Source organism: Coloeus monedula, assembly GCF_965178545.1.
Source record: "Coloeus monedula genome assembly, chromosome: 31".
Classification (NCBI taxonomy): domain Eukaryota; kingdom Metazoa; phylum Chordata; class Aves; order Passeriformes; family Corvidae; genus Coloeus; species Coloeus monedula.
The window spans coordinates 476,963-500,078 of NC_138811.1; the positions used below are offsets into that span (position 1 = coordinate 476,963).

Genomic DNA, 23,116 nt, shown 5'->3' on the forward strand with positions numbered 1-23,116 from the left:
CCCCGGTGTCCCCTCCTGCCACCCCAGTGTCCCCTCAGGTGTCCCTCCTGTTCTCCCAGTGCCATTCCCAATGGGATTTCTGTCCCCGAAACCACCCCGGTGTCCCCTCAGGCATCCCCCCCTTTCTCCCAGTGCCATTCCTGATGGGATTTCTGTCCCCCAACCACCCTGTGTCCCCTCCTGCCACTTCGGTGTCCCCTCAGGCTTCCCCCCCCCCCCGTTCTCCCATGGCCATCCCCACATTCCCACCCTGCCTCTCGTCCACCCCGCAGGTCTCTGGCCGGAGCCATGTCCCGGCGGCGCTGACCCTCGGCGGCGCGCCCGGCCCGGCCTCACCATGGGGAGCATCTACAAGGAATATTTCAACCGCGACAAGATCCGCGAGCACTACAACTACACCAAGGGCGACGGCGACGCCTCCGCGCCCTCGCGCTCCGTGGGCTCCGTCCTCATCGTCATCCTCTGCTGCTTCATCGTCCTGGAGAACCTGCTGGTGCTGGTGTCCATCTGCCGCAACAAGCGCCTGCACTTGGCCATGTACATCTTCATCGGCAATTTGGCCGCCTCCGACCTCTTGGCCGGCACGGCCTTCATGGTCAACACGCTGCTGTCCGGCAGCACCACCTTCAGCCTGACGCCGGTGCAGTGGTTCGTGCGGGAGGGCACGGCGTTCGCCACGCTGGCCGCCTCGGTGTTCAGCCTGCTGGCCATCGCCATCGAGCGCCACGTGGCCATCACCAAGGTCAAGGTGTACGGCAGCGACAAGAACTGCCGCATGGTGCTGCTGATCGGCGCCTGCTGGGTGATCGCGGCCGCCGTGGGCAGCCTGCCCATCATGGGCTGGAACTGCATCAGCGACCTGGGCGACTGCTCCACGGTGCTGCCGCTCTACTCCAAGCGTTACGTGCTCTTCGTCACCACCATCTTCACCCTCATCCTGCTGGCCATCGTGGGGCTCTACACGCGCATCTACTGCATCGTCCGCTCCAGCCACGCCGAGATCGCCTCGGCGCAGACCTTGGCTTTGCTCAAGACCGTCACCATCGTGCTGGGAGCCTTCATCGTCTGCTGGCTGCCCGCCTTCATCATCCTCCTCATGGACGCCTCGTGCCCCGTCCGCGCCTGCCGGGTGCTCTACAAGGCCAATTATTTCTTCGCCTTCGCCACGCTCAACTCGGCGGCCAACCCCGTCATCTACACGCTGAGGAGCAAGGACATGCGCGCCGAGTTCCTGCGCCTGCTCTGCTGCTGCGGGAGGGGCCGGCGGCCGCGGCCGCCCGGCCGGGCGGGGGTCCCGCTGCGCACGTCCAGCTCGCTGGACAAGGCGGCGGTGACGGCGCCCTGCCCCAAAGGGGAGACGGCCACGGCGCCGCTGACCCGCGAGTGCACCACGTCCGTGTGATGGGGGAGGGGTTGTGGTCAGCTGGGGGGGGGGGTTGTGGTCAGTCTGGGGGTGCTCCTTGGGTGCTGCGGGGGTTGGTGGGTGGGGCAGGATTGAGCCGTGGGTGGCCTGGGGATGGTCTGGGGACATCCTGTGGACACCCCGTGGACACCCCAAGGTCACTCCACAGCTCCATGGACACCCCGTGGACACCCCAAGGTCATTCCACAGCTCCATGGACACCCCATGGACATCCCATGGACACTCCAAGGCCACCCCACGGCCCTGTGGACACTCCACGGCCACCCCACGGTCCTGTGGATGCTCCAAGGCCCTGTGGACACCCCATGGACACCCCACGGCCTTATGGACACTCGAAGGCCCTGTGGACACTCCAAGGCCCTGTGGACACCCCGTGGACACCCCACAGCTCCGTGGACACTTCAAGGCCACCCCACAGCCCCATGGACACTTCAAGGCCACCCCACGGTCCTGTGGACACCCCATGGCCTTGTGGACATCCCACGGCCCCATGGACACTCTACGGCCCTGTGGACACTCCAAGGCTGCCCCATGGCCCAGTGGACACCCCATGGACACCCCACAGCCTCGTGGACACTCGAAGGCCTCGTGGACACTCCAAGGCCACCCCACGGCCCCGTGGACACCCCGAGGCCACCCCACGGTACGAAGGGAGCGGGACCCTCGTGGTTCCCCAGGTACGGCCGGACCCCGTCCCCGTCGGCGCTCCCGGCGCTCCGTGTGCCCGGACACGCGGCCGGCGGCGGCCGTGGGGCCCTTCCCACGCCCTGCCCGAGCCCCGGGGCCCCGGCCGGACCTGTCGGACGAGTCCCGGGGCCCCTCCCGGCGCCCCGAACCCCGTGGGCGGCTCCGACCGCTCTTCCCACCGGGAGCGCCGGGCTCGGCTTTTCCCGGGATAAACCGGGCCTGGGGTGGGGAGGGAGGGAGGAGGGGGGGCATTGGAGCTCCCCCCCCCCCCAAAAAAAACCCCCAAAACCCCCAAAATCCGGGGTTTTCCCACGCGCTGGCGCGTGGGGCGTGGGGGGCTCATCCCAGTGCGGCCGGACCGGCCGGGATCCCCTCCCCCACCCCCCGAAATTCCCGGGATTGCCCCCCAAAAATCATCCCCCCTCCCCAATCCCGAATCGTATTAAACCGGCGTTTTTCCAGACGTTTCCGCGCCTTTTCCTCAGCGGGATCGGGGGGGGGGGGGGTTGGGCAGAGAGCCCCAAATTTTGGGGGAATTGGGGAGGATTTTTTTTCTCCCCCCTCCCAGAGGGATTTTGGGAAAATGGGGTCGAGCAGCTCAGGGGACACGGAGGGGACGAAGAGAGACACGTTTTGTCACCTCCCAGCACCCCAAAAACCCCGATTTCCTCCCTAAAAGCTGAAGAGGAAATACGGGGGGGGGGGTTCGGTTCCTGTCCCCCCCCCTCCCCCCACGCGTCGCGACAGTGACGTCACGGTGCCCCCGTGGTGACCCCGCGGGTTTGGGCACCGGGGAGCTCCGCGGTGGCACCGGGTGGTGGTGGTGGCACCCCTGGGGGACAGCGGGGACAAGGGGACAGGCCTGGGGGTGGGTGTCCCCCCCCCACCACGGGGACACACCCGGGAGTGCCCCCTCCCCCCCGTTCCCAAATTTGGGGTGTCCCCTCTTTGGGGGTGTCGCCCCCATTGTCCCCCTCCCAAATTTGGGTGCCCCCCCCACTGTCCCCTCCCAAATTTGGGGTGTCCCCTCCCCCGCCACCCCCAAGATGGCGCCGGGGCGACGCCCACAGCTGCCCGCGCCGTCGCGTTGTTACGACGTCACACACACCCGCCCGCACTCAAGATGGCGCCCGGGCGCGCTGTATCTGCGCGGCTTGACCTTCCCAACATGGCGGCCGCGCCGCGATGGGTTTGGCGCTGCTGAGTGACGTCATACGGGAGGCGGGACGGCCTTAAAGGGGCCATGACGGCGCGGGGGCCGCGGCCGCCGCCAGGGCCGGAGCGGGCCGAGACCGGCGGCCGGTGAGGGGGGGGGGGGGGGCGGGCTGGGGGTACCGGGGGGATCCCGAGGGGTCCCGGGGGGGCTTCACCGGGTGGGGGAGGACCGGGGGAGCTTTACCGGCTCTGGGGGTCCGGGGGGGGACGAAGGTGTGGCGGGGGGGGGGGGGGTGAGTGCAGTTGAGGGGAAGGGGAAGCGCTGAGGGGAGCGAGAGGCCGGGGGGGTAACGGGGCCTGAGGGGGCAATAACGGCCCGGGGGGGCAATAACGGCCCGGGGAGGTGATTTATGAGGGGATAATTAAGGTGTGAGGGGTAATTAACGCATGGGGTGGCGACGGGGCCTGAGGGGGCAATAACGGCCCTGGGGGGGGTGATTCATGAGGGGGCGATTAAGATGTGACGGGGTAATTAATCCGTGTGGGTGGCAACTAAGGTGTGAGGCAGTAATTAACTCGTGACGGGTAATTAATTGGTGCGGGGGTAATAATGGTTTTAAGAGGGGGTGATAAACATAAAGGGGGCAATTTTGGGGTGGGGGCAGCAATTGGGGAGGGGGCAGTAAAATTGGCGAGGGCAGTAAAGCCTTGGGGGGGGGAGGGGGTGGGGTAATTTGGGGGGGGGGGGGGCTGTTGTCACCTGGAGGGGCCCTGGGGGTGTCACCAGACCCCGGTGCCACCACCACGGGGGGGGGTGACACGTGCCAGCCTCTGTCACCGGTGCCGCTGTCACCTCCCCGGGGTGTCCTTGGCAAGGACGGGGTGGGGTGGGGGGGCACAGCAGGGCCAGGCCCGGTGGTGGCACCGATGGGGTGACAACGGGGACGGGTGACAGCGCCTGGTGGCCTTGGCACGGTGACCGGCGCTGGCACAGCGGGTTCCTGTCCGTGCCGCAGGAGTCCCCAAGGGAGGTGACACCTTGGGGACACCCTGGGGACACCCAGGACCTGGCTTTTCCCCGCTGTGAGGTGCCACCTGGGCGTCCCTCGGTGCCACCTGGGCGTCCCTCGGTGCCACCGCGTGTCCCCAGCTGCTCCTTTTTTCCCTTTTTTCCCCCCGGTTTTTGGCAGGATTTCGGATGGGCAGAGCCCCCCCCGGCCATGGGGCAGAGCGAGTCGCAGCAGGAGGCCGAGGTGGGACGTGTCCCTGTCAGTGTCACCCCCGCTGTCCCCACGGCCGGGGAGGGGGGGACGCCGGGGCTCAGCTGTCCCTTGTCCCCGCAGAGCACGGTCCTGAGGGGGCTGCTGGCGGCCTTCAGCAGGGAGCAGCTCCCGACGCGCGCGGTGAGCCGTGCCCCCGGCGGCCTGCTGTCCCTCTGGCCCCGTGTGCCGTGTCCCCAGTGTCCCCAAATTCCGTGTCCCAAGTGTCCTCATGTCCCCAGTGTCCCCAGTGTCTCCATGTCCCCACTGTCCCCAGTGTCCCCAGGGACAGTGTCCCCAGTGTCCCTAGGGATGGTGTCCCAGTATCCCCAGTGTCCCCATGTCCCCAGTGTCCCCAGGGATGGTGTCCCAGTGTCACTGTGTCCCCATGTCCCCAGGAACAGTGTCCCCAGTGTCCCCAGGGATGGTGTCCCCATGTCCCCGTGTCCCTGTGTCTCCAGTATCCCCAGTGTCCCTAGTGATGGTGTCCCAATGTCCCCAGGAACAGTGTCCCCAGTATCCCCAGTGTCCCTAGGGATGGTGTCCCAGTATCCCCAGTGTCCCCATGTCCCCAGTGTCCCCAGGGACAGTGTCCCTAGGGATGGTGTCCCCAGTGTCCCCATGTCCCCAGTGTCCCCGTGTCCCTAACCCCACCAACACAGTGAGCAGAGAACACTGTCCCCATGTCCTTGGACAGTGTCTCCAGTGTCCTTATGTTCTCAATGTCCCCAGGGACAATGTTCCCAGTATCCCCAGTGTCCCTAGGGATGGTGTCTCATTGTCCCCATGTCCCCAGTGTCCCCAGGAACAGTGTCCTCAGTATCCCCAGTGTCCCTAGGGATGGTGTCCCACTGTCCCCAGTATCCCCAGTGTCCGTGTCCCCAGTATCCCCAGTGTCCCCCTGTCCCCGCTGCGGCTCAGCACCGCTGAGGGGACACAGCCTCATCCCCTGGGGACGTGTCCTTGTCCCCGAGCCCCTCGCATCCCCCCACGCCGTCGGTCACCTCCCGCCGTCCCTCCGCAGGTGCTCTGGACCGTCCTGGGCCTCGCCGTGGCCGTCATGGCCGCCGCCGCGCTGGGCTGGTGGCTGCGCCGCAGGAGTGAGTGCCGGCCCCGCGGTGGCCCTGGGGGCGGCGGTGGCCCTGGGGGCGGCGGTGGCGGTGCCGCGGCTTGCTGACGCCGTCCCCTCGCTGTCCCCAGAGGTCCCCACGCAGGAGCCGCCCCGGTATCGCTTCCGCAAGCGGGACAAGGTCCTGTTCTACAGCCGCAAGATCATGCGTAAGGTGACCCTCGGGGCGGCAGCGGGGCCGGCGCCGGGCCACCGCCACCCCCGGGTGACACCGCGGCGCCCCGTCCCCACCCCCAGGTGTCCCAGTCCACGTCGTCCCTGGTGGACGCCAGCGTGTCCAGCGGCGCCGCGCGGCCGCGCAGCCGCAAGAAGCTGAAGGTGCTGAGCATCGCCAAGAAGTGAGTGGACGCTGCGGTGGCCGTGGCGTGGCTGCGGCCGGCGGTCCCTGCGGTGTCCCTGCGGTGTCCCCGCGGTGTCCCCGCGGTGTCACCCGGGCGCTGCTGTCCCCGCAGGGTGCTGGGGTGCTCTGAGGAGCTGCTGTTCCTGCAGCTGTGCGAGCACCCGGGGCGGGTCCCTGTGTCCCCGCCGTGTCCCCACGGTGTCCCCACGGGTACATGGCTGTCCCTGTGGTGTCCCTGCTGTCCCCACGGGTACACAGCCATCCCCACGCTGTCCCCACGCCGTCCCCACGCTGTCCCCATGGGCACACAGCCGTCCCCACGCTGTCCCCACGCTGTCCCCAGGGTCTCGGCCAGCTTCCTGCGCATCCAGAAGGAGCCGCCCACGCTGCAGCTGAAGGAGCCGCCGCCCTCGGTGCTGGAGGCCGACCTGACCGAGTTCGACGTGGCCAGCTCGCACCTGCCCTCCGAGGTGCTCTACATGCTCAAGAACGTCCGGTGAGCGGCCTGGGGTCGGGATCCCCCCTGCAATCGGGATCTATCCCTGAGATGGGGATCCACCCATGGCGGGTTTAGGGTGAGGGTCCTGCAGGGAGGGGTCGGGATCCGTCCCTGGGGTTGGGATCTGGCTTTGGGATGAGGATCTGTCTTTGGGATCAGGATTCATCCCTGAGACTGGGATTGTCTACGGGGTTGGGATCCGTCCACGGGCTCAGGATCCGTTTATGGGGTAAGGATCCATCCATGAGCTCAGGATCTGTTTATAGGATGAGGATCTATAGGCTCAGGATCTGTTTATAGGATGAGGATCCATCCATGGGCTCAGGATCCGTTTGTGGGGTCAGCGTCCACCGCTGGGCTCAGGATCGGGCTCTGAGGGTCAGGACTCGACCGCAGGGACCGAGCTCCGCCCTTGGACAGCTCCTCTGAGTGGATCCTGCATCCTGTCTGGGGCAGCTCCGGCTGTCCCCAGTGTCCCCTCTGTCCCCACGGTGTCCCCCTCTGTCCCCCTCTGTCCCCTGCTGTCCCCGCTGTCCCCACGGTGACGCCGCTGTCCCCACGGTGTCCCCGCAGGGTGCTGGGGCACTTTGAGAAGCCGCTGTTCCTGGAGCTGTGCAAGCACATGGTGTTCCAGCAGTGCCAGCAGGGCGAGGATGTGTTCCGGCCGGGCCAGCCCGACACCAGCATCTACGTCCTGCAGGAGGGGAAACTGGAGCTGCTGCTCACCGAGATGGTCAGGGGACACCTGGGGACAGCCAGGGGTCATCAGGGGGATATTTGGGGACACTGAATGGTATCTGGGGGACTCCAGGGACACCCTGGGACAGCGGAGGGACAGCTGGGGGAACACCTGGGGGTCAACCCAGGGGCATGTGGGGACACCACACCCTGGGACACCTGGGGACAGCCAGGGACACTCGTGAGACAGCCAGGGACTCCTGAGGACATCTGGGGGACACTTCAGGGACACACAGGGGACACCTGAAGATGTCTCAGGACACGTGAGGGACACCAGGGGCACCGCAAGGACACCCAGGGGACACCAGGGGACACGTGGGGACATCCGGGGGGATATCTGGGGGCAGCCAGGAGCACTCAGGGACATCTCAGGGACACACAGGGGACACCTGGAGATGTCTCAGGACACATGGGGGACACCAGGGGACAGCGGGGGTGACGTGGGGCGTGTCCTGGCAGGACGGGAAGGAGACGGTGATGAAGGAGGTGTTTCCTGGGGACAGCGTCCACAGCCTGCTCAGCATCCTGGACGTCATCACGGTACCGCCGGTGTCCCCGAGGCCCTGGGGGCTGTCCCCAAGCACCCCCAGGCTGTCCCCAAACCTCCCCAGGCTGTCCCCAAGCCCCCCCAGGCTGTCTCCAAGCCCCTCCAACCCAACCGTGGCCGTCCTGACCCCAACCGTGACTCTCCCCAAACTCCTCCAGCCCAACCACGACCACCCCAAACCCCTTCACCAGTCCCCAGCTGCCCCCAAGCCCCGTCCGTGGCCAGGACGGCTCCGCTGTGCCCCCCTGACCCCCAGGCTGCCCCCAGGGCCACCAGCGGCCGTACCGGACGGTCTGTGCCCGCGCGGCCGAGGACTCCACGGTGCTGCGCCTGCCGGTCGAGGCCTTCTCGGCCGTCTTCGAGAAGTACCCCGAGAGCCTGGTGAGGGTGGTGCAGGTGAGTTCGGGGTCTGGGGGACCCCGAGGATGTCCCTGGGGGCGACAGGGGACCGATGGTGGCTCGGTGTCCGTCCGCAGATCATCATGGTGCGGCTGCAGCGCGTCACCTTCCTGGCCTTGCACAACTACCTGGGGCTGACCAACGAGCTCTTCAGCCACGTGAGTTCAGGCCGGAATTCGGACGGGTCCTGGGCTGGCTCTGGAGCCCTCTGGTGTCCCCCCAGCCTCTCTGATGTCCCCTCTGTCCCCAAACCTCCAGGACATGCAGCCCCTGCGGCTCTTCCCGCAGCCCGGCCACGCCGCCCGCACCAGCCCCGTCCGGCACGGCAAGCGCGGCCTGGGCGGCACCGACGAGGGCCGGGACACGGGTGAGACACCCACGGGGTCCTGAGACCCTCCACCCCAATCATTTGTGGGGTCTCTGCTGCTTCCTACTCAGTTTTGGGGTGGTCTCATCCCGCAGCCGAGCTGATGAAAGCTGCCGGCCTGGAGACCCCGGCGGTGCCGCCGCCGCTGAGCCGCTGCATCTCCATGCCCGTGGATATCTCGGGTGGGTTCTGGGGGTGTGGCCGTCACCCAGGGGTGGCTTTGTCCCCATTTTGTGACCCCCTCCCCCCTCCTGTGACCCCTGCCAGGCATCCAGAAGGGTCCCCGCTCGGATTTCGACATGGCCTACGAGCGCGGCCGCATCTCGGTGTCGCTGCAGGAGGACAGCTCCGGCGCCTTCGGGCAGGTACGGCCGGGTCTGCCCCGGAATCCTACCCCAAATCCCCCCTACATCCCACCCTGAATCCACCCCTGAATCCACCCCTGAATCCTACCCCAAATCCCCCCCACATCCCACCCTGAATCCACCCCTGAATCCACCCCTGAATCCCACCCCAAATCCCCCCCACATCCCACCCTGAATCCAGTCCTGAGTTCCATCCTGAATCCACCCCAAATCCCCTCTGAATCCACCCCGAATCCTCCCTGGATCCCTCCCCAAATCCCACCCTGAACCCCCCTGAATCCCACCCCAAATCCCCCCTGAATCCCATCCCAAATGCACCCTGAATCCACCCGAGTCCCACCTCAAATCCCCCCTGAATCCACCCCGAATCCTCCCTGGATCCCACCCCAAATCCCCCCTGAATCTGCCCCGAATCACCCCAAATCCTCCTGGAAACCGCATCCCCCCCACATCCCACCCTGAATCCACCCGAGTCCCACCCTGAATCCACTCTGAATCCCGCCTCAAATCCACCGAATCCATCCCAAATCCTCCCTGGATCCCACCCCGAATCCCACCCAAATCCTCCCTGAATCCCACCCCAAATGCACCCTGAGTTCACCCCAAATCCATCCTGAATCCCACCCCAAATCCCCCTTGCATCCACCCCGAATCCCTCTGAATCCCACCCCAAATCCCCTCTGAATCCACCCCGAATCCTCCCTGGATCCCTCCCCAAATCCCACCCTGAACCCCCCTGAATCCCACCCCAAATCCCCCGAATCCATCCCAAATGCACCCTGAATTCACCCCAAATCCTCCCTGAATCCCACCCCAAATCCCCCCTGAATCCCACCTCAAATCCCCCCTGAATCCACCCTGAATCCTCCCTGGATCCCACCCCAAATCCCCCCTGAACCCCACCTTGAATCACCCCAAATCCCTCCGGAAACCGCCCCACGTCCCCCCCCCATCCCCCCCACATCCCACCCTGAATCCACCCGAGTCCCACCCTGAATCCACTCTGAATCCCACCCCAAATCCCCCGAATCCATCCCAAATCCTCCCTGGATCCCACCCCGAATCCCACCCAAATCCTCCCTGAATCCCACCCCAAATGCACCCTGAATTCACCCCAAATCCCCCCTGAATCCCACCCCAAATGCACCCTGAATCCACCCGAGTCCCACCTCAAATCCCCCCTGAATCCCACCCCAAATCCCCCCTGAACCCCACCTCGAATCCCCCCAAATCCCCCTTGAATCCCCCCCACCTCCCGCCTCACCCCGGCGCCGCCGGTGCTGCCCAGTCGGTGTCTCAGGAGCCCAAGGAGCGCAAGTCGGTGACGCTGGAGGAGCAGCCCTCGGGGATTTACCACTACAGCTCCTGCGAGGAGGACGCGGGCACGGGGCCGGGCACGGGGCCGGGCACGGGGCCAGGGACGTGTCCCTTCGGGCCCTACCAGGGCCGCCAGAGCAGCGACATCTTCGAGGAGGCCAAGCGGGAGCTCATCAAGCTCATGAAGGTCGAGGTGAGGGCGGCCCCGGGCTCAGTGGGGCTTTGCGTGGGCTTCTGCGGGGTCGTGGAGGGTTTCTGGTGGTCACCGGTGGTCACCTTCCGGCTGGCTCCTGGTCACTTTGGGGTGCGTCGCCGTCGTCTCGTGGTGGATCTCGGTCCCTGTGACCCTGGGGGGATCCCACATCTCTTTGGGGTGGTCCCTGTGACCCTGGGGGGATCCCACATCTCTTTGGGGTGGTCCCTGTGAGCCCAGGGGGGATCCCACATCTCTTTGGGGTGGTTCCTGTGACCCTGGGGGATCCCACATCTCTTTGGGGTGGTCCCTGTGACCCTGGGGGGATCCCACATCTCTTTGGGGTGCTCCCTGTGAGTCCAGGGGGATCCCACATCTCTTTGGGGTGGTCCCTGTGACCCTGGGGGATCCCACATCTCTTTGGGGTGGTCCCTGTGACCCTGGGGGATCCCACATCTCTTTGGGGTGCTCCCTGCTCTTCTTGGGATGGTTCCTGTGATTTTAGGATGGTCCCCAGTCTCTTTAGGGTGGTCCCCATCACTTTGGGGTGGTCTCTGTGACCTCAGGGTGGTCCCCAGTCTCTTTGGGGTGGTCCCTCGTCTCTTTAGGGTGGTCCCCATCACTTTGGGGTGGTCCCTGTGACCTCAGGGTGGTCCCCAGTCTCTTTGGGGTGGTCCCCAGTCTCTTTGGGGTGGTCCCCTGTCTCTTTAGGGTGGTCCCCATCACTTTGGGGTGGTCTCTGTGACCTCAGGGTGGTCCCCAGTCTCTTTGGGGTGGTCCCCCATCACTTTGGGGTGGGTTCCCCTCTCCTCATGGTGGTCCCCATCGCTTCCTGGTGGCCCCCATGACCTCCTGGTCACCCTCTGTCCTCCTGGTGACCCCACAACGGTCCCGTCCTTCCCTCCAGGACCCTTCTCTCCTCAACAACCGCGTCCTGCTCCACCACGCCAAAGGCGGGACGGTCATCGCCCGCCAGGGCGACCAGGTGGGTTTTTGGGACCATCACCTCCTTTCCAGGCAGAAACAACCCCAGAGCCGCCGGGGTTGGTGACAACCAGAACAACTTGGTGGCCCTCTGGATCCCCGGTGACCCCGTGGGGTGCCAGGAGGTCCCCAGGAGGTGACGAGTGACGTTCCCGGCAGGACGTGAGCCTGCACTTCGTGCTCTGGGGCTGCCTGCACGTGTACCAGCGCATGATCGACAAGGAGGAGGACGTGTGCCTGTTCCTGACGCAGCCCGGCGAGCTGGTGGGACAGCTGGCCGTGCTCACCGGGGAGCCCCTCATCTTCACCATCAAGGCCAACCGCGACTGCACCTTCCTCAAGATCTCCAAGTCCGACTTCTACGAGTGAGTCCGGCCTCCTTTGGGGGCGGTCAGCGGGCCTGGCGTGGGGTGGCCTCAAGTTGGATGGAAAACAGAGGTGAAACGGTTGGGGAGCGTCCAAAAGAGGCCACCAGGATGAGGAAGGTCTGGAGGGTCATTGAGATAAGGAAATTGAACCGTGGGCAAGTGTCCCAAGAGGATGAGGAAGGGTGGGGAAGGTCGCTGAGATAAGGAAGTTCAACCTTGGAAGTGTCCGGAGGAGGCCACCAGGGCGAGGAGGGTGTGGATGGTCACTGAGATGAGGAACCATTGGGGAGTGTCCAAAGGAGGCCACCAGGGCGAGGAGGGTCCGGAGGGGCCGAGGGGACATGGAATGTTCTCGAGCTCCTCACCTTCCTCGTGGCCAGCGCCGATCTCTGCTGTGGCGCCGGTGACAGGACCTGAAGTGCCAGCAGAAGGTTGGGTGGGGACATCAGGAGAAGGTTCTTCCCCCTGAGGGTGGTGAGACACCAGAACATCCCCCCACGGAACAGTCCCAGCCCCAGGGTGGGATTTTGGGGTGTCCCGAGCGAGGCCATCGGTCGGATCCGTGATCCCGGTGGGTTCCCCACCTCCAGGGGGGCGTTTTGGGGTCACCCCCGTGACCTCCCGCGTGTTGTCCCCCAGGATCATGCGGGAGCAGCCCAGCGTGGTGCTGAGCGTGGCCCACACCGTGGCCGCCCGCATGTCGCCCTTCGTGCGCCAGATGGACTTCGCCATCGACTGGATGGCCGTAGAGGCTGGCCGGGCGCTCTACAGGTGAGTGACCGCTCCCAGGCGTCCACCTCAGCTCGGGGAGGGCCACCCAGGCCTCGAGGTGCCACCAGCGCTGTCCCCAGGCAGGGGGACAAGTCGGACTGCACCTACATCGTGCTCAACGGGCGGCTGCGCTCCGTCATCCAGAAGGGCAGCGGCAAGAAGGAGCTGGTGGGCGAGTACGGCCGCGGTGACCTCGTGGGCGTGGTGAGTGCCACCCCCGCGGGTGGGGGACACCTCGGGGACCACCTCGGGGACCACCTCGGGGACCACCTCGGCTCCTTCACGGCCTCGGCCTCGTCCTGCAGGTGGAGGCGCTGACGCGGCAGCCCCGGGCCACCACGGTGCACGCGGTGAGGGACACGGAGCTGGCCAAGCTGCCCGAGGGGACCCTCAACAACATCAAGCGCAGATACCCGCAGGTAGCCCCGGGTGGCCCCTCAGGGGTGTCCCCACGGCCTGGCTGGTGGCCCCACCTCTAATTAAAACCAGCTGGAATTAAAGAGTTAACGAAGCTGTTGGAGGAGGAGAGCGGGTGAAGGGATGGTGGCGCTTGAGGTTTTTAGATGGATGGGGTGGTGGCACCTGAGGTCCCCAAGGGTGAGGAGTGGTGGCACCTGAGGTCTCCAAGGACAGACGGGGGTGGTGGCACCCAGGAAGTCCCGTAGGGCACCGGTCTCTGCAGCTCCGATGGCCGTGGCCATCCGTGTCCTTGTCCCCACAGGTCGTCACCCGCCTCATCCACCTCCTGAGCCAGAAGATCCTGGGGAACCTCCAGCAGCTCCGCGGGCCCTTCGCAGGTGGGAGACAACGGGGTGACCTCTCCGGGGCTGGCGGCCATCACCGGAGCAGCGTGTCCACTTGTCTGTGTCCACCCAGGGTCCGGCCTGGGCATGGCCTCCAGCTCGGAGCCCATCAACCCCACCAGCAACCTGTCGACGGTGGCGGTGCTGCCCGTGTGCGACGAGGTGCCCATGGCGGCCTTCACGCTGGAGCTGCAGCACGCGCTCAACGCCATCGGTGAGTGACCACGGCAGTGACCAGGGCACAGTGACCGCGGGCCCGTGGCACCCTGGTGACCTGGGGGTGGTGGTGGTTGCGGCCCCACGGGGCGGTCTTGGTTGTGGTGGGCGCCATGAGGGTGACCACGGCACGGTGGTGGCACGGTGGCCGCAAGCTCATGGTGTGACGGTGACCATTGGTATGGTGGTGACCACGGCATGGAGATGACCACAGTCCCATGGTACGATGGTGACCACAGCATGGTGGTGACCACAGCCCCATGGCCTGGAGATGACCACAGCCCCATGGCATGGTGGCCACAGCATGGTGGTGACCACAGAATGGTGGTGACCACAGCCCCATGGCCTGGAGATGACCACAGCCCCATGGCATGGTGACCACAGCATGATAGTGGCCACAGCCCCATGGCCTAGAGATGACTGCAGCCCCATGGCACGATGGTGACCGTGGCATGGTAGTGACCACAGCCCCATGGCCTGCAGATGACCGCAGCCCCATGGCATGGTGACCACAACCCCATGGCATGGTGGCCACAGCATGGTGGTGACCACAGCCCCATGGCCTGGAGGTGACCACAGCCCCATGGCCTGGAGATGACCACAACCCCATGGCATGGTGGCCACAGCATGGTGGTGACCACAGCCCCATGGCCTGGACATGACCACAGACCCATGACATGGTGGTGACCACAACCCCATGGCCTGGAGGTGACCACAACCCCATGGCATGGTGGTGGCCACAGCCCCATGGCCTGCAGATGTCCGCAGCCCCACGCCGATGACCACGTCCCTCCCTCCGCAGGTCCCACGCTGCTCCTCACCAGTGACATCATCCGCGCCCGCCTGGGCTCCTCGGCCCTGGAGAGGTAACCCCGGTGGGGCGCGGCGTCCCCGCGTGCCCCCAGGCCACCGCTGACCGCTGCGTGCCCTCGGGCAGCATCCAGGAGTACCGGCTGTCCGGCTGGCTGGCGCAGCAGGAGGACATCCACCGCATCGTCCTCTACCAGACCGACTGCACGCTGACCCCCTGGACGCTGCGCTGCATCCGCCAGGCCGACTGCATCCTCATCGTGGGGCTGGGCGACCAGGAGCCCGCCCTGGGCGAGGTGGGGCCTGGGGGGGATCTGGGAAAGGGGGACAGGGACCTGGGAGAGGTGGGAGAGGTGGGACAGGGACCTGGGAGAGGTGGGACAGAGACCTGGGAGAGGTGGGAGAGGGACCTGGGTGTGGGACAGGGACCTGGGAGAGGTGGGAGAGGGATCTGGGAGGGGGGGGACAGGGACCTGGGGGTGGGATGGGGACCTGGAGTGAGACCTGGGGGGGATGGGGACCTGGGAGAGGTGGGAGAGAGACCTGGGAGAGGTGGGACAGGGACCTGGGACAGTGGGACGGGGACCTGGGAGAGGTGGGATGGGGACCTGGAGTGAGACCTGGGAGAGGTGGGACAGGGACCTGGGAGAGGTGGGACAGGGACCTGGGAGAGGTGGGACAAGGACCTGGGGGTGGGACAGGGACGTGGGAGAGGTGGGAGAGGGACCTGGGGGTGGGACAGTGGGACAGGGACCTGGGAGAGGTGGGACAGGGACCTGGGAGAGGTGGGATGGGGAGCTGGGACAGCTCTGGGAGTGGGACAGAGGGACACGGACGTGTGGGCACAGGGGGACGTGGGGACACACGGACATGGGATATGGGACATAACCCCCCTCTGGGGGCTGGGACAGAGCTGTGCGCCGGGGCCGGGGCTCTGTGGGACAAAGGACAAGGGTGGGACAAGGCTCTGGGGCTCGGCACAGGGCTCCAGGGCTGTCCCAGGGCTGTCGCAGCCCCTCGGTGACCCCGCGGTGGCCGCCGCAGCTGGAGCAGATGCTGGAGAACACGGCGGTGCGGGCGCTGAAGCAGCTGGTGCTGCTGCACCGCGAGGACGGCCCCGGCCCGGCGCGCACCGTCGAGTGGCTCAACATGCGCAGCTGGTGCTCCGGCCACCTGCACATCCGCTGCCCCCGCCGCGTCTTCTCGCGCCGCAGCCCCGCCAAGCTGGTGAGCGTCCCCTCCCCTGCGCCGGCCCCGGGGGGTGGCCGCCACCGCCACCATGGTCACCGGTGTCCTCCCCTCCGTGTCCCGCAGCGGGAGATGTACGAGAAGGTGTTCGAGAAGAGCGCCGACCGCCACAGCGACTTCTCGCGCCTGGCGCGCGTCCTCACCGGCAACACCATCGCCCTGGTGCTGGGCGGCGGCGGCGCCAGGTGGGCGCTGGGCCCCTGTCTTTGTGTGCCCCCTGTCCCTGTGCCCCCTGTCCCTGTGCCCCCTGTCCCTGTGTGCCCCCGTCCTTGTGTGCCCCTGTCCCTGTGCCCCCCTGTCCCTGTGCCCCCTGTCCCTGTGTGCCCCCGTCCTTGTGTGCCCCTGTCCCTGTGCCCCTTGTCCCTGTGTGCCCCTGTCCCTGTGTCTCCATATCCCATGTCCCTACGTCCCTGTGACCCCCTACCCACGTCCCCGTGTCCCCCTGTCCCTCTGTTCCCCTGTCCCCGTGTCCCTCTGTCCCTCTGTCCCCCCGTCCCTCTGTCCCTCTGTCCCCGTGTCCCTCTGTCCATCTGTCCCTCTGTCCCCCTGTCCCTGTGTCCCCCTGTCCCGTGTCCGTCCGTCCCCCTGTCCCCAACCTCTTTGGTGACCACAGGGCCTCGCTGACCCCGATCCCTGCGCGATTTCCAGGGGCTGCTCCCACATCGGGGTCATCAAGGCCATGGAGGAGTCGGGGATCCCCATCGACCTGGTGGGGGGCACCTCCATCGGCGCCTTCATCGGGGCGCTCTACGCCGAGGAGCGCAGCGCCGTGCGCACCAAGCAGCGGGCACGCGAGTGGGCCAGGGTGGGTGCCAGGGGGTCAGGGTGGGTGCCAGGGGCCACAGGAGTGGGCCAGGGTGGGTGCCAGGGGGACAGGGTGGGTGCAGGGGACACAGGAGTGGGCCAGGGTGGGTGCCAGGGGGTCAGGGTGGGTGCAGGGGACACAGGAGTGGGCCAGGGTGGGTGCCAGGGGGACAGGGTGGGTGCCAGGGGGCACAGGAGTGGGCCAGGGTGGGTGCCAGGGGGACAGGGTGGGTGCCAGGGGGCACAGGAGTGGGCCAGGGTGGGTGCCAGGGGGTCAGGGTGGGTGGCCGGGGCAGGTGGGTGCCTTCGTCCCCTTTCTGCTCCTTTTCTGTCCTTATTTTTCTTCCTCCTCCTGATTTTCCTGCTCCTCCCGTCCTTATCTTCTTCCTTTTCTTTTTGCTGTTCCTCTTTCTCCTCCTTCATCTCCTTCCTCCTCCTCCTTCTCCCTCTTGCTGCTTCTCTTCCTTCATCTCCTTTCTCCTCCTTTTCTCTCCTTATTTTTCTTTCTCCTCTTCCTCCTCCTCCTCTTCCTCCTCCTCCCCCCCCCAGTGCATGAATTCCGTTTTTGAGACCGTCCTGGACCTCACCTACCCCATCACCTCCATGTTCTCGGGCTCGGCCTTCAACGCCAGCATCAACCGAGTCTTCCAGGACAAGCAGATCGAGGTGTGTCCCCCCCCTCCGCGCCCCGTGCCACCCCCAGAGCCCCTCCCCGATGTCCCCGCGGTGTCACCCAGCCCGTCCCGTCCCCGCAGGACCTGTGGCTGCCCTACTTCAACGTCACCACGGACATCACGGCCTCGGCCATGCGAGTGCACACGGACGGTGAGAGCTCCCTGGGGCGCACGGGGCACCCAGACCGGTGTCACCTCCCCACGTCCCGAGGGGGATGGCAAGGACACGGGGCAGGGGTGGCTTCCCAGAGCCACCAGCTGCTGCTGACCCCACCTTGGGGTCGGTGGTGGGGTGGGAGGGGACAGCGGGGGCTGCACGAGGCGCTAACACCGCTGACCACTAACCCCAGTAACCCCCAGTGCAGCATGGGGACGTGGTGGTGGCAGTGCTGGGGGGGGGGACACGGTGGTGGCCGTGGGGACACGGTGGTGGTGGTGGTGGTGTTGGGGCCATGGTTGTGGGGACATGGTGGTGGCTGTGGGGACATCGCAGTGGTGGTGGGGCCACGGTGGTGGTTGGGACCTGGTGATGGTGGTGGGAACGTTGTGGTGGCTGCCCCTCGTCCTCGCCCGGTGCCGGAGCTCACCTGGGACATTGAGCCGTCCACGGCCACCCCGCTGCCCGGTGGCCCTCGCCCTGCCCGTGCCCGCTGGCCTCTAACGCCCACTAATCCCCTCTGACCCCTCTAACCCACCCCCCTCCCTCGCCGCTGGCTGCCAACGTCCCCTCCCCCGCCGTGCCCTCCTGGGTCACCCCCCGCGGTCCCGGTGGCCGTGACCGTGTCCTCTCCGTCCCCAGGCAGCCTCTGGCGCTACGTCCGAGCCAGTGCGTCCTATACCCCCTACCTGCCTCCGCTCTGCGACCCCAAGGACAGCCACTGGCTGGTGGACGGCTGCTATGTTAACAATGTCCCAGGTCAGCACCTCGCTCGCCGGGGCCCGACCCCAAAACCGCCAGCAAAACCCCAAAAAACCACCCTAGAACACCAAAAAAAAACCCCCAAACCACCCAAAAACCCCCAAAACCACAGCCGGAGCGTCCGCACCACCACTCAGGGCGCGCCGGGGTTCCTCTGCGCCCCGTTGGGTGACCCCTTGGGTTCTCCACTGGGTGCCCCATTGGGTGACCCTTTGGGTGACCCCTTTGGTTCTCCGTTGGGAGCCCTGTTGGGTTCTCCACTGGGTGACTCCTTGGGTGACCCCTTGGGTTCTCCATTGGGTGACCCCTTGGGTGACCCCTTGGGTGACCCCTTGGGTGTCCCATTGGGTGTCCCATTGGGTGTCCCATTGGGTGATCCCTTGGGTTCTCCATTGGGTGCCCCATTGGGTTCTCCATTGGGTGCCCCATTGGTTGACCCCTTGGGTGTCCCATTGGGCGCCCTATTGGGTTCCCCACTGGGTGACCCTCGGGGCGCAGACACGTCCCGGCGCGGGCAGGGCGAGCAGCGAGCGGCGAGGGGCGGCCGCCCCCGGGGCGGGTGCCGGTGCCGGGGCGGCGGCGCTGACGGCGTTTGTTGCGTTCCCGCCGGCGCAGGCTCGCTCTGGCGCTACGTGCGCGCCAGCATGACCCTCTCGGGGTACCTGCCCCCGCTCTGCGACCCCAAGGACGGCAACTTGCTGATGGACGGGGGTTACATCAACAACCTGCCAGGCAAGTCGGTGGCATCGGTGGCACCGCGGGCGCGGGGCGGGAGTTTGGCGCACGGACGGACGGACGGAAGGATGGAGGGACGGCCACGGCTCGGTTTGGCGGCTTCTCGGTGGCGTTGGGTGATGGCGGTGATGGGAAGGGATGGCCGGCTGCCAGCTGCTGCCGCTGCTGGTTTTTTGCCGCGCCGGGCGGCTTTCCAGAACATTCCGTGGACTTTCCTGGACAGGATCCATCCGTCTTGCATCCCTCTTCCATCCTGTCTTGATGCCTTTTCCATCCCGGGCGCTTTTCCAGAACATTCCGCGTCCCTTCGCCTGCAGGATCCGTCCCATCTTTTGTTACACCTTGATGTCTCTCCGTGCCCGGCAGTTTTCCAGAACATTCCCTGGTTTTCCATGGTCAGGATCCATCCATCTTCCATCGTCTCTTGGTGCCTTTTCCATTCTGGGCGGTTTTCCAGAACATTCCATGGATTTCCATGGTCAGGATCCATCTTCCATCCCTCTTCCGTCATCTCTTGATGTCCTCAGTCACCCTCTTGGGGCATCTCCACCCTCTGTCACCTGTCCCAGGAGTCACAGCCCTGGTGTCACCTCCTGGTGGTTTCCCGGATGATTTCCATCCTCCACCCGCCTCCGTCTCCGTCCTGCGCCGTCCCCTCGGGGACCTCCTGGGGCCCCTTCACCCGTCACCGTCCATCTCTGCACGTCGCCATCCCAGGCGTCCTCTCCGCCCTCCTTCACCTCCCGGCACCTCCGTCCATCTCTTGATGTTCCTCTTCCGGCCATTCTGTGTCACCTCTGGGGGTCTTGGGAGGTCACCCTTGTCCCCTTCACGTGCTGGGGACCTTCCTCCATCCGGCATCATCGGCACCACGTTGGGTGACTCTGGTGGCATCTTTGGGCTCCTTGGGTTCGAGGCCACCTTCCTCATCATCATCATCATCATCATCATGGTCATCATCCCTCCAGGATGATGTCCATCCATTCATGTCCTCCAGGACCGTCTCCATTCTCTTCTCCGTGGAAATGACCTTCCTCTATCGTCATCATCATCGTCACTATCACCATCATCCCTTGGGGTCCTCCGGGACTTTCTCCATCATCATCATCATCATCATCATCATCATCATCATCAATCATCATCACTGTCACTATCATCCCTTGGGGTCCTCCAGGACTTTCTTCACCCCCTCAGACCATCTTCATCCTCCTCCACCTCCGAGCCATCTCCTGGCACCGTCCCTCGGCGTCACCGCCCGTCCCCCCAAGCGTGTCCACCCTCCCTCCTGTGCCAGCGACCTCCGTCACCTCCTGGTGTCCCCCACGCTGGAGCCACCGGCCGCCCTCCACGCCCCCCTGACCCCACCACCCCTCGTGGCGCCACCGGCCGACCCCGCAACGCCGCTGACCCCTCATTGTCCCTCTGCCCACCCCCGCAGCCGACATCGCGCGCAACATGGGCGCCAAGACGGTCATCGCCATCGACGTGGGCAGCCAGGACGAGACCGACCTGTGCAACTACGGTGACTCCTTGTCGGGCTGGTGGCTGCTCTGGAAGCGCCTCAACCCCTGGGCCGAGAAGGTCAAGGTGAGGCCACGGGGTGACCTCCCTGGGGGTGTTCCGGCCATCGTTGGGGTGTTCCGGCCATCGTTGGGGTGTTCTGATCATCGTTGGGGTGTTCTGGTCATCGTTGGGGTGTTCCAGTCATCGTTGGGGTTCTCCAGCCATTGGTGGGGTGTTCTGGCTCTTTCTTGGGATGTTCCTGCCATCATTGGGGTTCTCCAGCCATTGTTGGGGTGTTCCGGTCATTGTTGGGGTGTTCTGGCCACTCTTGGGGTGTTCCAGTCATGGTTGGGGTTCTCCAGCCATCGTTGGCGTGTTCTGGCTCTTTCTTGGGGTGTTCCAGCTCTTTCTTGGGGTGTTCCGGCCATTGTTGGGGTGTTCTGGTCATCGTTGGGGTGTTCTGGCCACTATTGGGGTTCTCCAGCCATTGTTGGGGTGTTCCAGCCATTGTTGGGGTGTTCCGGTCATGGTTGGGGTTCTCTAGCCATCGTTGGGGTGTTCTGGTCATTGTTGGGGTGTTCTGGCTCTTTCTTGGGGTTCTCCGGCCACCCTTGGGGTCTTCTGATTCTTCATCGAGGTTCTCCACGAACCTCAATGTCCTGAGTGTCCCGGCAGGTGCCGGACATGGCGGAGATCCAGTCGCGCCTGGCCTACGTGTCGTGCGTCCGGCAGCTGGAGGTGGTCAAGTCCAGCTCCTACTGCGAGTACATCCGGCCACCCATCGACCGCTTCAAGACCATGGACTTCGGGAAGTTTGACGAGATCTACGTGAGTTTGGGGGGGCTGGGAAGGGTGGGAGGCGCGGGGTTGGGGGGCTCTGAGATGTGGGTTGGGGTTCTCTGGCCATCGTTGGGGTTCTCTGGCCATCGTTGGGGTCTTAGGGCTGTTCCTTGTGGTGTCCTGGCCATTGGTTGGGTGTCCAGGATGTCACTTGGGATGTCCAGGTCATCATTTGGGACTCCTGAATCATCCTTGGGTGTCCTTGGCCATCACTTGGGTGTCCTGCTCATCAGTAGTGTGTCCTTGACCATCAGTTGGGTGTCCTTGACCATCAACTGAATGTCCTTGACCATCACTTGGGTGTCCTTGACCATCAGTGGAGTGTCCTTGACCATCACTTTGAGGTGTCTTGGTCATCAGTTGAGTTCCTTGGTCATCACTTGGGTGTCCTGGTCCATCACTGGGTGTCCCGGCTGTCCCCTGGGGTGCTGCTGACCGCTGCCCGCTGCCCCCCAGGACGTCGGCTACCAGCACGGCAAGGTGGTGTTCGAGGGCTGGAGCCGCGGGGACATCATCGAGAAGATGGTCAAGGACCGGCGCTCGGCCGACTTCTACGAGAGCAAACGCATGGACGTGAGCTGGGGACACTGGGGACATTGGGGACACCTGGGGACATTGGGGACACCTGGGGACACCTGGTGACATTGGGGACACCTGGGGACACGGGGTGGTGGCTCCTCGCAGACCTGCCCTTGGCCACCCCGGCCTTGCCACCTTCCTTGTCACCCTTGGGGCCATCTCAGGGATGTCCCTTGTCCTTGTTCCCTCTGTGTCCCCTCCCGGTGCCCTCGTGTCCCTCATTGGCCACCTCCGTGTCGCTGCCACCCTTTGTCCTCCTTGTCCCTCTCCCATCCCTCCCTTTGTCCCCTTGCCCCATTTGTCCCTTCCTTGCCCCACTCCTGTCCCCCCAGATGTCCCTTCACCTGTCCCCCGTATCCCCCCAGGTGCTCACCTGTCCCAGCGCCGGTTTCACGGACCTGGCCGAGATCGTGTCACGCATCGAGCCCGCGCAGCCCTACCTGAGCGACGGCTACGGCGACGGTGACAGCGCGGGGGGAGAGCGGGGCCGGGACAGCGGGGACGGAGTGGGGACAGAGTGGGGACAGCGGGGGGACAGCGGGGATGGAGCGGGGACAGCGCGGGGACAGCGGGGACGGAGCGGGGGGGACAGCGGGGCCGGGGCCAGCGCGGGGAGGCGGCTCCGGGGCCGGGGCCAGCGCGGGGAGGCGGCTCCGGGGACTGACCGGCAGCCCCGCTGCCCCCAGAGGAGTCCGATTACCTGACCGAGTACGAGGACGAGGGCCCGGAGTCGCTGCGGGGCGAGGAGGACGCGTTCCTGGCGTCCCTGGAGGCCGTGAGTGACCGCGGGGACCCCAAAAACGGGGGGCGAGTGGGGGGAGGGGGTGGCCCGAGCCCGCCCGTGGGACCCTGCGCTTGGGGGTCCCAAAGGTGTCACCCCAGGGGTGTCCCCTGAGTGACCCCCGCGTGTCCGCAGGAGGAGGAGAAGCCCCTTCGGCACCGTCCGAGCGCAGCCGGGACCCCCCCGCCCCCCCCGCTGGACTCCGACGGCTTCTGAGGGACCCTCACGGCTCTACCTCCCCTCCCCCACCCCAAATTGGGGCTGTCCCCTCCCCTCCCCCACCCCAAATCCGGGGGTCCCCGCCCCTCCCCCATGTTCTGGCACTTTCCCACGGGGCCCGGGACCCCCAATGTCCCCCCAGTGTCCCCCCAGTGTCCCCAATGTCCCCCCCCCCGCTCGGGGTGACACGGAGGGGGCTGGGACCCCCCAATGTCCCCTCCCCTCCCCCCCCGCTCTGTTGCACTGTCCCAGACCCCCCCCCCGGGCGGGGTTGGGGGGGGGGGCGATGCTGTAAATTTTCCTTGTTTCCGGTTCTTTTTTAACGGTTATTATTTAAATCCAGGCCGGCTGGATGGGTTATTAATTAATTATTAATTATTATTAATTATGAATGAATTCGTTGTTACTGACGCGGTTCGTTCGTTTCAAATTAAAGCGCTCCTG

General features: G+C 65.7%; 2 protein-coding genes across 2 annotated transcripts; both read left to right on the forward strand.

Moving 5' to 3' along the window:
* Positions 1 to 337: 337 nt before the first annotated feature.
* Positions 338 to 1,402, forward strand: S1PR2 (sphingosine-1-phosphate receptor 2; the record flags this gene model as incomplete). Its single annotated transcript, XM_082299306.1, has 1 exon — positions 338 to 1,402. The coding sequence occupies one exon, from the start codon at positions 338 to 340 to the stop codon at positions 1,400 to 1,402; it is 1,065 nt and encodes a 354-aa protein (XP_082155432.1).
* Positions 1,403 to 3,337: 1,935 nt separating this feature from the next.
* Positions 3,338 to 23,082, forward strand: PNPLA6 (patatin like domain 6, lysophospholipase). Its single transcript, XM_082299283.1, is given in 36 exon segments — positions 3,338 to 3,412; positions 4,456 to 4,518; positions 4,609 to 4,668; positions 5,549 to 5,624; positions 5,725 to 5,807; positions 5,891 to 5,991; positions 6,337 to 6,489; positions 7,066 to 7,225; positions 7,690 to 7,770; positions 8,045 to 8,173; positions 8,254 to 8,334; positions 8,435 to 8,554; positions 8,557 to 8,725; positions 8,811 to 8,908; positions 10,197 to 10,418; positions 11,326 to 11,403; positions 11,562 to 11,767; positions 12,410 to 12,541; positions 12,622 to 12,745; positions 12,847 to 12,960; positions 13,263 to 13,338; positions 13,418 to 13,558; positions 14,363 to 14,426; positions 14,498 to 14,666; positions 15,415 to 15,597; positions 15,685 to 15,803; positions 16,267 to 16,423; positions 16,972 to 17,088; positions 17,178 to 17,247; positions 18,631 to 18,747; positions 20,189 to 20,337; positions 20,929 to 21,081; positions 21,550 to 21,666; positions 22,038 to 22,134; positions 22,359 to 22,447; positions 22,589 to 23,082. Coding segments are annotated over 35 exon segments (4,119 nt in total). The 5' UTR covers positions 3,338 to 3,412; positions 4,456 to 4,485; the 3' UTR covers positions 22,670 to 23,082.
* Positions 23,083 to 23,116: the final 34 nt, after the last annotated feature.